General features: G+C 42.1%; 1 protein-coding gene across 1 annotated transcript in view; it reads left to right on the top strand.

The window, feature by feature from the left end:
• Window positions 1–12,758, top strand: part of ARHGAP10 (Rho GTPase activating protein 10) — a 253,405-nt gene that overhangs the window by 89,409 nt on the left and 151,238 nt on the right. Inside the window, exon 4 of the mRNA XM_006770153.2 lies at window positions 6,599–6,670. Within this exon, the coding sequence (XP_006770216.1) occupies window positions 6,599–6,670 (72 nt within the window). The remainder of the gene's footprint in view (window positions 1–6,598; window positions 6,671–12,758) is intronic.

Genomic DNA, 12,758 nt, shown 5'->3' with positions numbered 1-12,758 from the left:
GAGGTCATTGTTGATCAAAATAATGGGAAGTGCACTCCTTAAGGAAACTGTAAGAATTCTTATATGAGCAGGTCCCTTTTCCCTGAGGGACAGTTTTGGGGAGAATATTCCCTGTGTTTGGATATGTGCTGTCATGATAGTTCCTTGGCACCCTTTTTCAGGGTTCTGTTTCAAGGTAAATAAGGAATATGTCTCTGCCAAATGGTTACTTTGTTGCTTTTCTTGACATTGGGATTGGAAAGTAGAGCTTTCCCTTAGTCTAATGAAATGGGAAGTGTCTGGAAGGTCATGGGAGAAAATAGTGGAATTCTCGTTAGCTCTCAGATAATGCATTCCTCTGGGGTCAAGAAGACTCTGAATCCAGGATTAAAATACTGAGGTCCGTGGAGAACAGACATAAATCCTTCTGTCTTATTAGATTCAGTCTGGTCTCAATAGTACTGAGTGATTAGAAAAGCATGATTAGCCCTAGCTGGTTGGTTCAATGGTTAGAGTGTCGGCCCCAGGACCGAAGGGTCGAGAGTTTGATTCTGGTCAAGGGCACATACCTACTTAGCAGGCTCCATCCAGGCCCCAGTCAGGGCATGTGCAGGAGGCAACCAGTGGATGTGTCTCTTCACATCCATGTTTCTCTCCCTCTCTCTCTCCCCTTCTCTTCCAATCTCTCTCTCAAAAAGAAAATCAAAGGAAAAATATCCTCGGGTGAGGATTAACCAAAAAGAAAAAAAAAGAAAGAAGAAAGGCATGATTAGTATTTATACAGATTTACTCATGTCTTTAACATATTGTATTAAAGATATCATTGGAAGTAATTTTGCCTTTGTTGCCTTTTTACTGACTATGGGCTTTGGCCCTAAGCCCCATTCTCTTTAGAATTTAGATCAGGGACTTGGCCTTTGGTTTCAGATGTAGGGAGGAGTCTAAAGTAGTGGCAGTGGTTCCGTCCTGCAGTGGGGTTTGATTCTCTGCTGATCAGCCACATTGTCAGCATATTTCTCAGCTGCAGCTCAAACTATAGAGGTAGGAAAAGCGACTGCCCTACCATTCCTTTTTTCTTAAATTTGTTTTTATTGTCGAAAGTATTACAGCCCTAGCCAGTTTGGCTCAGTGGATGGAACATCAGCCCATGGACTGAAGGGTCCTGGGTTCTCTTCCGGCCAATGGCAGTACCTCGTTGCAGGCTCGATCCTAGGCCCTGGTCGGGGCTCATGTGGGAGGCAGCCAATCGAAGTGTCTCTTTCTCACATCGATATTTCTCTCTCTCACATCGATATTTCTCTCTCCCACTCTTTAAAAATCAATGGAAAAGCATACTCGGGTGATGATTAACAACAACAACAAAAGTATTACAGATGCTTTCTTTGACCCTCTCCACCCTGCTCCTGCTCCCTCCACAGCCTTTTCTCTTTAGACATGCAATTTCTTATATCCAAATGTCTACTGAAAAGGGATTTCAGACTTGACTAGTGGGGAAAAATTTAATCCCCCAGGCTGTTATATGATAATCCCGTTCTTTTATGTTGAGGTGTGAAATTCTAGTGGATTCTGTGGTTTGCCATCATACATGATAAGGCAACATTGACATGTAGTTCGTACTTCCACTTCTCCCAGTTATATAGAATCCTGCAATCAGAGGGAGGGATAGGACCTCGGAGGTCTCAGGCCAGCTTTCTCTCAGTACAACAATCTGTTGCAGAGTGTCCCTGGACGTTGGTCATCCAGCTTCCACTTGTTTATGTGGAAGCAACTATAGGTCACCACATGAGTGACCCCTGGTTGGTCTTAGTGAGTTCCTCTTGAGAGTAAACCCAAGTCTGACCTGGTGTGTCCTCTTCAAGCAAATCAAAATGATTTTCACTTCTCTCGGCAGTACTCATTTAAGTATCGAAAGACAGCTTTCACAGTCCCTTTATATGTTCTTTTATCCCCAATCCCATTAAACACTTCTGGTTTTCTTACCTGTTCCTCCTACACCTTTTTAGCATTCTAGTCAAATTCCTGCTTTGCCCCATTTAGAAAATGTCCCTCTTGAAATGTGGTAGCCATACGCTTGAGACAAGCTCTGATCTAATGGAACACAATTGAGTCAATAAAATATATTTAAAAAAAAAATAGTATATATGTAACCGATATATGGATGTGTTCATTAATCTTCTAGGCCAGTTTATGACGACTTTGGCACATGCTAAACCTCAGTTAACACACATTTTTAGGGGTTAAAGCCCCTATTAAGGCCCACTATTACATTCACATAAACTGTTGTTAAGATACCTTTTACACTTGAGCCTTTCCTCATTGAAACAATAGATTGCTTGTCCCAGTCAAATTCTGTGCCACTACTTTGGAATCTCTCTTTTCAGCTTGAGAGTTAGTAGAACTGTGATTCTTTCCCATTTAATATTTCAACCTCTGCTCCCAACTTTTGGTCCCCTGCAAATTTGGTAAATATATATTAAAATATGCACTCAGGTAAGAGTGAATAGAACATGTTATGCCTCTGTACTCAAGATGATTCTCTCAGGCAGGGCTCAGTCCACTGTGGCCCATGGGCCAAACCCATTACTCCTCCTGTTTTTGTAAATGAAATTTTGTTGCGACACAGCTATGCTTATTCACTTCCATACTGTGCATGACTGCTTTTGTGCTGTAACAGCAGGATTGGGTAGTTGTAGCTTAGGCCGTGTGGTAGCCAAGTCTACATTAATTACCAGCTGGCCTTTTAGAAAAAGTTGGCTGACCCCTCCTCCAAGGTGAGAGCAGCTGATTAATTCACATGCTTTCTGTTTGTGTGGACACAGTCTGTTTGTAAGCTGGACTATCCAGAACCCTCTCCAGAGCTCATTAGCAAAGGCTTTCCATAGCTTCCTTTTGTGTGTGTGTGTGTGTGTGTGTGTGTGTGTGTGTGTGTGTGTCTGGTTCAAATATTTTATGAGAAAAAATATGGTTATGTAACCTTATATGTATATGTTTAAATCACATTCTATATTTGCTTCCTCTCGCTTTAAATTATCTGATTGATTTCTATTATGCTGGTTTGGAAAGCTTTTCCCAACATCATTACTTCAGCTAATTCTTAAATTGGGAAACTGCCATCAGCAGAAATTTGCCTTCAGAGTTTGAGGGGAGCTGTGTTTGGTATTCATTTGTTTCTGGGGGCGAAGAATCCTGTCTTGGCATTAGAAAACTTCAGTGACACGTATTACTAACAAATATTATACAGTACTTATATGAGATTATAAAAGAAAGTGAGAGACTCCAGAAAACAATCCTTATTGCTCAACCCACATTGCCTTACTGAAGCTTTTAGTAGCTACATTATTTTGTTCTTGAATAGAATGCTTAAAGTTCAGTTCACAAGTTACACAATTAGACTTTCTTCAAGAAAAATGGTAATGAATTCTATGTTAAAATGGTTTTTTATGTTATTGTTGTTGAAGAATTGGATATAGTGTTATCTGACATAGCTACAACTTTCCTATTTTGAAGATTTGCTTACTGACCCACAAACAATAAGACAGAAACCCCTTATATTCTTTTCCTACACTAGTGTTAGCCCTGGGAAGTTAGAGATTGCATCACATTAATTCTCCAAGTGGAAAGAAAATATAATGACCTAAAAATTGCTCTTGTGTAATCTCTATGGTGTGGTCCTTTTTGAAGGACAGAGTATGGAGTTGTACTATTCACATTTAAAAAATCCTGGCCTCCTGGTGCTTACCACAGGCTGTGTTCTTACACTGACTGTACAGAAATAGGAGGCAGAGGAAACTCACCCCATATACACTTCGGCTCAGGCTCTTTGCCTGGTCTGTATTGTGAATGGGGAGACATTGAAAAAAAGAAAAAAAAATCCTCATTTGCCTGATGAGATGTTTTTATTGATTTTTTTTTTTGAGAGAAGAAGGGGTGGGGGTAGGGGGAGAGAGAGAGAGAGAGAGAGAGAGAGAAATTGATGTGAGATAGAAACATTGATTGGCCCCCTCCCATACATACCCTGACCAGGGATCCAACCCGCAGCCTAGGTATGTGCCCTGACGGGGAATCAAACCTGCCACCTTTTGGTGTACAGGGCGATGCTCCAACCAACTGAGCCTCCCAGCCAGGGCAAGGGTTCACATTTTAAAAAGCCCTTCATATACCATGTTATTGGTGCCTACATTAGCATTTTCTGAGCGTTTCCCAGGTGCTCACCTGATCCTGACCTGACTTCTTCAGCTGCTTTAGTGACACTGAACTGCTTGTGGTCTCATGCCCTGAAATTGTTGTTTCCCCCTCTCTTTGTACTATAACCCTTTGCGTGGAGAACTCATGTACCCTGTTTGGGCCTAGCCCTGCATTTTCCCCTTCAGGAAGTCTTCTCTTACTCAGGTGCCTGCTCCATGCAGCTTGCCAGCACTGTGCATACAGTGTTATATTATGCTGGTGTGTCTACTCTGTTGGCAATACTCTCACCCAGGATGAACGGAACAACCCACCTTCTCCTTGCATGGCTAAAGAAGGATCTCACAATGAGGCAGATGAATGTCTTCAGAAACTCCTGCTTCCCTGTCTCCAAGGGCCAGCCGTCCTGCTCAGGAATGTTCATGGCTCTGTGGGAAGTGCCCTGGCCACTGTTTGTAATGATCCTCCCTTCATTCTCCTCTCTTTTCAAACTTTGTCCCATGCTCAAACTCTCCGAGAGATACCCAAAAGATTAGTGAAACAGAGACAGGTCCCCAGCCTGAAAAAGAAGTGTAGATCAGAGATACAAAGCGGGAAGACATCTGCAGTGGATGCGTTTGAAGTTATGGAAGGCCGTAGGTGGGATGGGTAGAGGACAGGAGGAAAAGGTCCCAGCGCTCGGGCCAGGAAAGGGAAGCTTAGGAGGGGAACACAGCAATGAAGATTGAAACAAGCCGTCACAGCATTGGGTGAAAGAAGAAAGGAGTGTAACTGTGAGCTGAGGATAAAGAAGGAATGAGACCATAGCGATATCTAAGAAAGAACTAACAAGCAGGTAGTTAATGTCCAAAAAGTGAGACCTCTGTGGCAATAACCCTTCTTCAGAATGCTGTTCATGAAGACAGAGCAGAGAGATGTCTGCTGGAAGGGAACACAAGGTCAAGTGAGGGGATGTTTCTTCTTTTTTAAAGATGGATTTAAGATGGATCAGCTTTTAAGAGATGAGAGCACATCTAAAGGGCCATGTGAACCAAAAGTCATGGTTCACCGTCTGTAACGTGGGAGGAGATGGGGTGCTGATCGTGCACCAGTGTTGAACGGTCATAGGAGCACAGACCCTTCACTCCCTGCAGTAGGACATCAGGAGAAAACAAGCGTCGGTACAATGGGCCTGCAGGTTTCAGGAAGGGAAGCGAAGGGAGGTGCTCCCAGATGGTTATTTTGTCCATGACAAGGCAGGGGAAGAGAGTTCAAACTCCAGGCATCATGAGGATTCCCTACCACACAGGGTGAATGGCCTCTTTGGGAGAAACCCTTACACAATGAAACACTGCAGATGAACCTTTGCTTAAAGTTTCACTTGGTTGGAGCATCGTTCCGTGTGCCGAAAGGTCATGGGTTCAATTCCCTGTCAGGGCACATACTCAGGTTGCAGGTTTGATCCCTGGTTAGGGTGTGTGTATCGGAGGCAACTGATGGATGTTTCTCTCTTTCACTTCCTCTCTCTCTCAAATCAGTGAGGATTTAAAAAATATCCTTTCCTATTCTAAGCCATGTATTCGTTTCCTGTGATTTTTAGTTTTAATTTTTAGGGGCTTTTGTTTGGGATAAAAATAGGGGTGGCACATTATAGAAAAGGGAACCTCAAAACACTTTACAATTCTGGGTGTTTCTGGTCTCCTGGAAAGAGAGGCTAAGAAAGTCGTTAACTTGATGTTAAATGCACTCTCCTTAGGTAAAGGTTCCCTCTTATTTGCATTTCAGCATTGCTTGTTATAGATTCTGTCTTCAAATGAAAAGCCCTCCCCAGCCAGTGTAAGAGTGAGTGCGGTTGTGGTTGGAGCGCGTGTGTGGCTGCTGTCTTGTCAGTCTCCCCGTCTGTGCCGTGTGCCAACGCGCCCAATATTTACTAACCCATGAGCTCCGGGGACGCTGCTTCGCCGGCACCTTAAATCCTCACGAGGAATTTTCAGCTGTGAAGGGCATACTGATTGTTTTTAAACTTGCAGCCACCAACCTAGCCCTGAACATAATGTAGTCTGATAACTAATAAAGGAATGTAATTGACTTTTCAATTTCTGAGGAGAGGGAGGGGAAATAACACCCTTAAACAGAAGTGTTCTGTTAATGGATGTGACAGACCCCGTTGTTATGTAAAGACAACCCTCCTGCTATTTCCCAGAGCTGTGTGGGGCTGGGTGGCGCATTTCCCTGGCGTGGCGCCCCACCTCCTCTTCCCTGAAAATATTTGTGGAGAACCTAGTGTGTCCATAAATTTAGAAGTGATTCAATGGCTGCATTGGCGGGGCTAGATAACGCAGTTACAAGTGTTGTTCGTTTTATTTCTGGGTGGGATGGAAGAGGGAAATGCAGTACTAACTTTTTCCTTTTGGGAAAACTAATCCGATATTCTTTTGTTATCACCCTTGTTCTCTAGGCATTAAGTGTAACTGAAACCCTGATTAAACCCTTGGAAAAATTCAGGAAAGAGCAACTGGGAGCTGTAAAGGTTGGTGTCTAATTTGAGTACACTTGTAAACAGAAAACGTCGGTGCCTCTGTGCCTCCATGTGCACTTTACACACGCTTGGCAGCTTCGCAGGAGCTGTTGGAATAAACCATCTGCTGTTTTATGTTTTAAATGTGCATTTTCCCCGGGGCGGGGGGGGGGCTATGAAATGAAAAACAAAACAAAAAACCTGGACAGGACCATGAAGCCTCTAGTAATCTTCTTGGGCTGCACTATTCCATATAGAGTTTTAAGACTGTCTTGAACCAAGCAACACCTTTACCCAGAGAGGAAGTGCCTAACTCCGTCGTATGGAGGAGTGGAGCATTGCCGTGGGTTAGAGAGCTATCTGGAAACACCACGAAGCCATTGAAACTAGGAAGAGGCTGTTAGGCTATTGGGATATGATTTCCTTCCATTTATTGAGCTGCTGTTAGGTGCCAGTGTTGTTATAGGAGCTGGGTCATCCAGGATGAGTGAAGTACACTGCGCTCAGGGATGGAGGAGTGAGCCAGGATTTCTGGGAATAATGCATGATGTTGCCACAGGGGGCCTGGGATATATTTAGCAACTACTAACGTTTTCCTTAGAATTGAGCTTTGAGATTATCCCAGAGAAATAAATTCCACTAACCTTTCCTCTGAATTTTGTGCCATGTACTCCAGGGAGAAAAAGTAACATTCTGGGTGTGGTTAACCATTTTTGGCTTGGCCCAAGGGGGAGAGAATAACATCAGTTTTAAGCAGGGAAGAGAGTTTTTATATTTGTACCACCCCCCGCATGTGAAGTGTTGGGTATGTGAAGTGTTTTTTATCTTCCTAAATATACTATTAAATTAAAAAAAAAATACAAATTAACATTGAGACCTCAGTGGCTGTAGCTCTGCAGATGGGCCCAAAGAGCACCAAGTTTTTAGTTGCTATTTATGGAATCAATTTTCTTTTAAGCCATTTGTTAAACTGTTAGACATTTCTTTTTAGTATAGTATTTTACAGTTCATATATATATATGTGTGTGTGTGTGTGTATAGACATGCCCTAGCTGGGGATCAAACCTGTAACCTAGATATGTGCCCTGACCAGGAACTGAACCTGCAACCTTTTTGGTGTATGGGATGATGTTCCAACCAACTGAGCTACCTGGCCACGGCTACGCTATGTTTTGAGGCGAGGTCAGGAAGGGTAGGTCAGGGAGGATGTCTCCAATTTCCTTCCTGGGATCCTTAGCTGAGCTCCATGAAGCTGAATTGTGTTCTCTGGCTTTGTAGCAGGACACTGGCTGTCTGGTTTCCCACCTGAGACTTGGACAAGTACTGGGCTTTAGCTTCTGATGTGTAACATGAAGGACTTGGGGGCTCTGACTGCTCTGTTTTGTTGTTTTATTATCTGTTTTATGATCTTGTCTTCTTAGGGTATTTTAAAACTTAAACATCTTAGTTCTTTTCTCTTTTAACATTTCATTGCTAGGTATTGAATGCAAACAAATGTCCATTTATTATTTTTCTTATTTTACTGCAATGATGGTAGTTGTATGGCAAGGATTATGTTCTGGAAAAGAAACATGATTGTGACTTAAATATATTTTCTTTTTATTTACTATCCACCCTGCTTGGTTCTCCTAAATTACTTCCTCACCTTGGATTTTCTATTGACTCCTCTCCGTCAGATGTCCCCAGCTTCTTGATCAGAGTATAGCCTATAAAGCAACTTGCAAAAGAAACTGCCATATGGAAACGAGAAATTATTTTAATAGTTTTGGTTTATGCCTGGAGCTGGTGGGTGGCCAAATTCTATCCCAAAGTCCCCCTTTTTTATTTCCTCATTATTCTTCTGGCTTCAAGTTTATGAAGGATCCATCCTACCTTCTTGTGCTGTACAGTATGTGTGTTGCCTGTTATACCTATTGATGTTACCTTTGAGCAGGCCAGTCACTGTAGGTCATAGGCAGAAGCCTTTATTTTTGTTTTACCAGCAGTCTTGTATATTATAATAAAGAATAGAGAATGGTGATGTTCTTGTAATAGATAAACATCTGCTTCTTTTATTAGATTGCTAAACCTTTAAGAGAAAAGACTGTGCTTTATTCTTTGTTTCCTAGTAGCCTCTACTCCGTCTTACTCTATAAGGTATCTAATAAATAACCAATTCTACTGAGAATTCTAGAAGGCTTTGTAATCGGGGCATTTGATTATTTTCTACATCTCTGCTTCCTAAGCATTTAATCATATTTTGACAAGCACATTGGTCTTGTTTCACTGGTTTATCTACTTACCTGGGATACTTAAGAACACACACACACACACACACACACAAAACTGATTCTCTTAGGTTAAGGATCTTCTTTGAAATAGCATAAGGCAGGTTCATGTGGGGATTAAAAAAAAGTCTTTAAAAGTTGACCACAGCAGAATTTTTTTGGATGTGAATGACAAAATGTTTGTCTTCTCTTTTCTCCTTTTTCCCATCTGGTACTGCCCTTCCCTTCGCCTTCATCTCGAAGCTCTTTCAGTTCTGTTTACTCTTTTCTCCAATTTCTACAATCCCAATTATGTGTTTAACTTGTGGTTTTCCTGTCATCTAAACTGCTAGGTGGTTTTGTAAATTGGATTTTTTAAAAGCCCCAAGGTATCTTTTCTACTGTTTGCTTTTTCTCTGTGGCTGTATGTTCCTTCAGTCATCTCTCTTTACTTTGGGCGTGTCTCTTCATTCTGTATATTCTGCTGCATTTTCTTATTTACCACATTCTCATCTCTGTTGAAAAAGCCCCATTTTCCATCGCAGGACACCAGTGGGTCTCTGCTGTGTCACACCAGGTGGCTGGTCAGTGTCCCTCACGGCCTAGCTCAACTCTTACCTCCTCTGAAGCGGTGTTGCCTCCCTCAGGGTTTGTCACTTATTCCCAAGTGTCCACACTGCACTGTCAATAGTTGACTTAGGTGCAGGAAACGAATACAGGTCCCAACCCACATAGAAGCCAAGTCAAGGTGTAAGAACACGGAGAAATGCCCGATCTCGGTAAGAGTCACAGTGGGATAATTTAGAATCACTCCTCCAGATTTTCAAGCAATCAGGTAATGAAAATGTGGCTTCCAGTAAAGAGGGGCGTGCCGAAACCACATGGGTACAGCAAAGCTTACTATTATTTTTAATACATTGTTATTGATTTTAGAGAGGTAAGGAGAGGAAGAGAGAGAGAGAAACATTGATGTGAGAGAGAAACATCGATTGGTTGCCTCCTGTATGTACCCCAGGAATTGAGACTACAACCTGGGTATGTGCCCTGACCAGGAGCCCAAACGGCGAACTTTTGGTGCACAGCCAGAGCTAAACTTCTATTGATAATAGAACTTGTTTAAATGCTATTCTGCACAGGCTTCTTCTGTTGCTTTTTGACTTGGAAGGCCCTTCTGTCTTCTGATGCCTGTGAAAATACTTTTTTTTTATGACTTCATTTTTTACTGTTACTCGTTCAATTCATCTGGAATTAATTTTTTTATTAATATTTTTTAAATTGATTTTGGAGAGGAAAGGAGAGGGAGAGAGATAGAAACATCAATGATGAGAGAGAATAACGCATATATATATATTTCTCCCCAGTGATTTGTAATGACACCTTTTTATGTATGTGTATATATATGTATATATGTGTCTGTGTGTATATATATATATGTATGTATGTATACACACACACATATCATTTCTGATGTATTCAGAAGATCTGATTGTTTAAATTGTGGTTCTTAGCTTTATGAATTTCCTTTACCAGTTACACAGTGTGCATCTTATTTGAGCAATTTTGCTGTTTTAAGTAATAGCTCTTCTCTATTTTTTTTTTTTTTTGGCATGTGAGATTTTATTAGTAATGACAAGCTGACTTCCCATTAATTATTAATTACATTTAACCTATGAACATAATTTTGTTTGGCTTACTCATGTCAAAACATTTTTAAATTTGTTACCACTATTTAAAAATCACTGGGTTTTTCAGCTCTTCCAAAAAAAATCAGAGGACGGCCTCTAGGCTGGGCCTACATTTCCATGAGGCAGAAATGTGATGGAGCTGTGGTGGCTGCCTTCCCCTCCGGAGTAGATAGGCTTTCTGGTTTTCCACTGCCCCACCCGCCTTAATGAGTTCCTCTTCTAGCTTGCTTTAGTCATTATATTGCTACCCAACCTTTATTATTATATTAGTACTTGAGTTTGTAATGCAGTTTTATAAAAGAGCTTTCATTTGTATTTAATTTGAACCTTGATAGAGCCTTTTGTCTTATGTTGCTCAACTATACACACACACACACTCACACACTCTAGAGCAGCGGTTCTCAATCTGTGGGTCGTGACTCCTTTGGGGGTCGAACGACCCTTTCACAGGGGTCGCCTAAGACCACCGGAAAACACATATATAATTACATATTGTTTTTGTGAATAACACATTGTTTGTGCATAGTTTTTATCGCGCACTAACAGGTGGCGTGGGCCATTTTTGCTAATTTTTTGCTCAAATGGTAATGTTCAGTAAAATTATGATAACTTTAGTTTACGTATTTATGTTACCCGCATTCTACCGCTAGTCTATAAAAAACGTATTAATACGTGTCCCGCGCTCTACTACACTGGTAGAATGTATAAATACGTTTCCCGCATACAATGTGTTAATCACTATGCTTTAATTATGTTCAATTTGTAACAATGACATTGGGGGTCACCACAACATGAGGAATTGTATTAAGGGGTCGCGGCATTAGGAAGGTTGAGAACCACTGCTCTAGAGGCCCGGTGCACAAAATTCGTGCACTTGGGATGGGAGGTGGGGGTCCCTCAGCCCAGCTTGCACCTTCTCGCAATTCAGGAGCCCTCGGGGGATGTCTGACTGACGGCTTAGGCCTGCTCTCCGCTGTGGGAGTGCACTGACCACCAGGGGGCAGCTCCTGTGTTGAGCACCTGCCTCCTGGTGGTCCATGTGCGTCATAACGGCCAGTCGTTCTGCTGTCGTGCCGAATGTGAAGGGGCGCAGGCATGGCCGAGGGACCCTACCAGCGCACGATCGGAGCCGGGGAGGGACATGGGAGGTTGGCCAGCTGGGGAGAGACCATGGGAGGGCTCCAGGGTGTGTCCGGCCTGTCTTTCTCAGTCCCGATCGGCTGGACCCCAGCAGCCAGCTAACCTACTGGTTGAAGCATCTGCCCCCTGGTGGTCAGTGTACATCATAGCGACTGGTCGACTCTCTGCCCCCTGGTGGTCAGTGCATGTCATAAAGAGTGGTTGAGTAGCCTTAGCATATCATTATCATATTACACTTTGATTGGTTGAATGGCCGACCAGTCGACCGGATACTTAGCATAGTAGGCTTTTATTATATAGGATAATTCATACACACACACACACACACACACACACACACACATATCCTATATTGCAGTGTTAAAGAAATAATTCATATTATTTCAGTACAAAAAGTTATATGAGCACAAAGAAACAATAATACTCTAAAGGGCATTGAGAACAGATGCAGGAAGAAATAATTATGTAAGTCTTATGACTCAAAAACAAAAACACAGCAGCATTTGTATAATACCATACTCAGTGTGAGTGAATGTATTTCCATTCTCAGTGGAGGGTGTAATGCTGTTTCTTGGCTAAATTCTTTCTTCACAGAGCCTTGATATCACCCTTTTCTTTCATTCCAAACTTGACCCACATGTTAATTTCCACCCCCCACTGTTGCTGAGTGTGCTGCGTGTTTTGATGCTGATTTTAGCATCATTCCTTCTTTCGTCCCATGTTGTGATTCAGAAGAAATCATGAGTAGAAATGTTTTCCACATTCCTGGTCAGAAGTAATCAGCAAAGATAGTGAACCTGTTTTACTTGGTGACCTTGCATTGCAGTAATCTTATTGTAAATGCAGCTGCATGGCTTCCATTCCTGTTCTCTTTAACTATGCAGACATGCTGGGAGAATGCTGGGACTCCGGGCAGTTAGAGTCCTAAGTGACCATGACTAGAACTTGAGTCTCCTGACACCTAATCCAGTGTGCCCTGTACAATATTAGCTTTTCTGGTTTTTATTTTTATTTATTTACTTTAAAAAT

The sequence above is a fragment of the Myotis davidii genome, unplaced genomic scaffold (assembly GCF_000327345.1).
Source record: "Myotis davidii unplaced genomic scaffold, ASM32734v1 scaffold323, whole genome shotgun sequence".
NCBI classification, from domain to species: domain Eukaryota; kingdom Metazoa; phylum Chordata; class Mammalia; order Chiroptera; family Vespertilionidae; genus Myotis; species Myotis davidii.
This window is presented reverse-complemented; position numbering and strand designations above follow the sequence as displayed.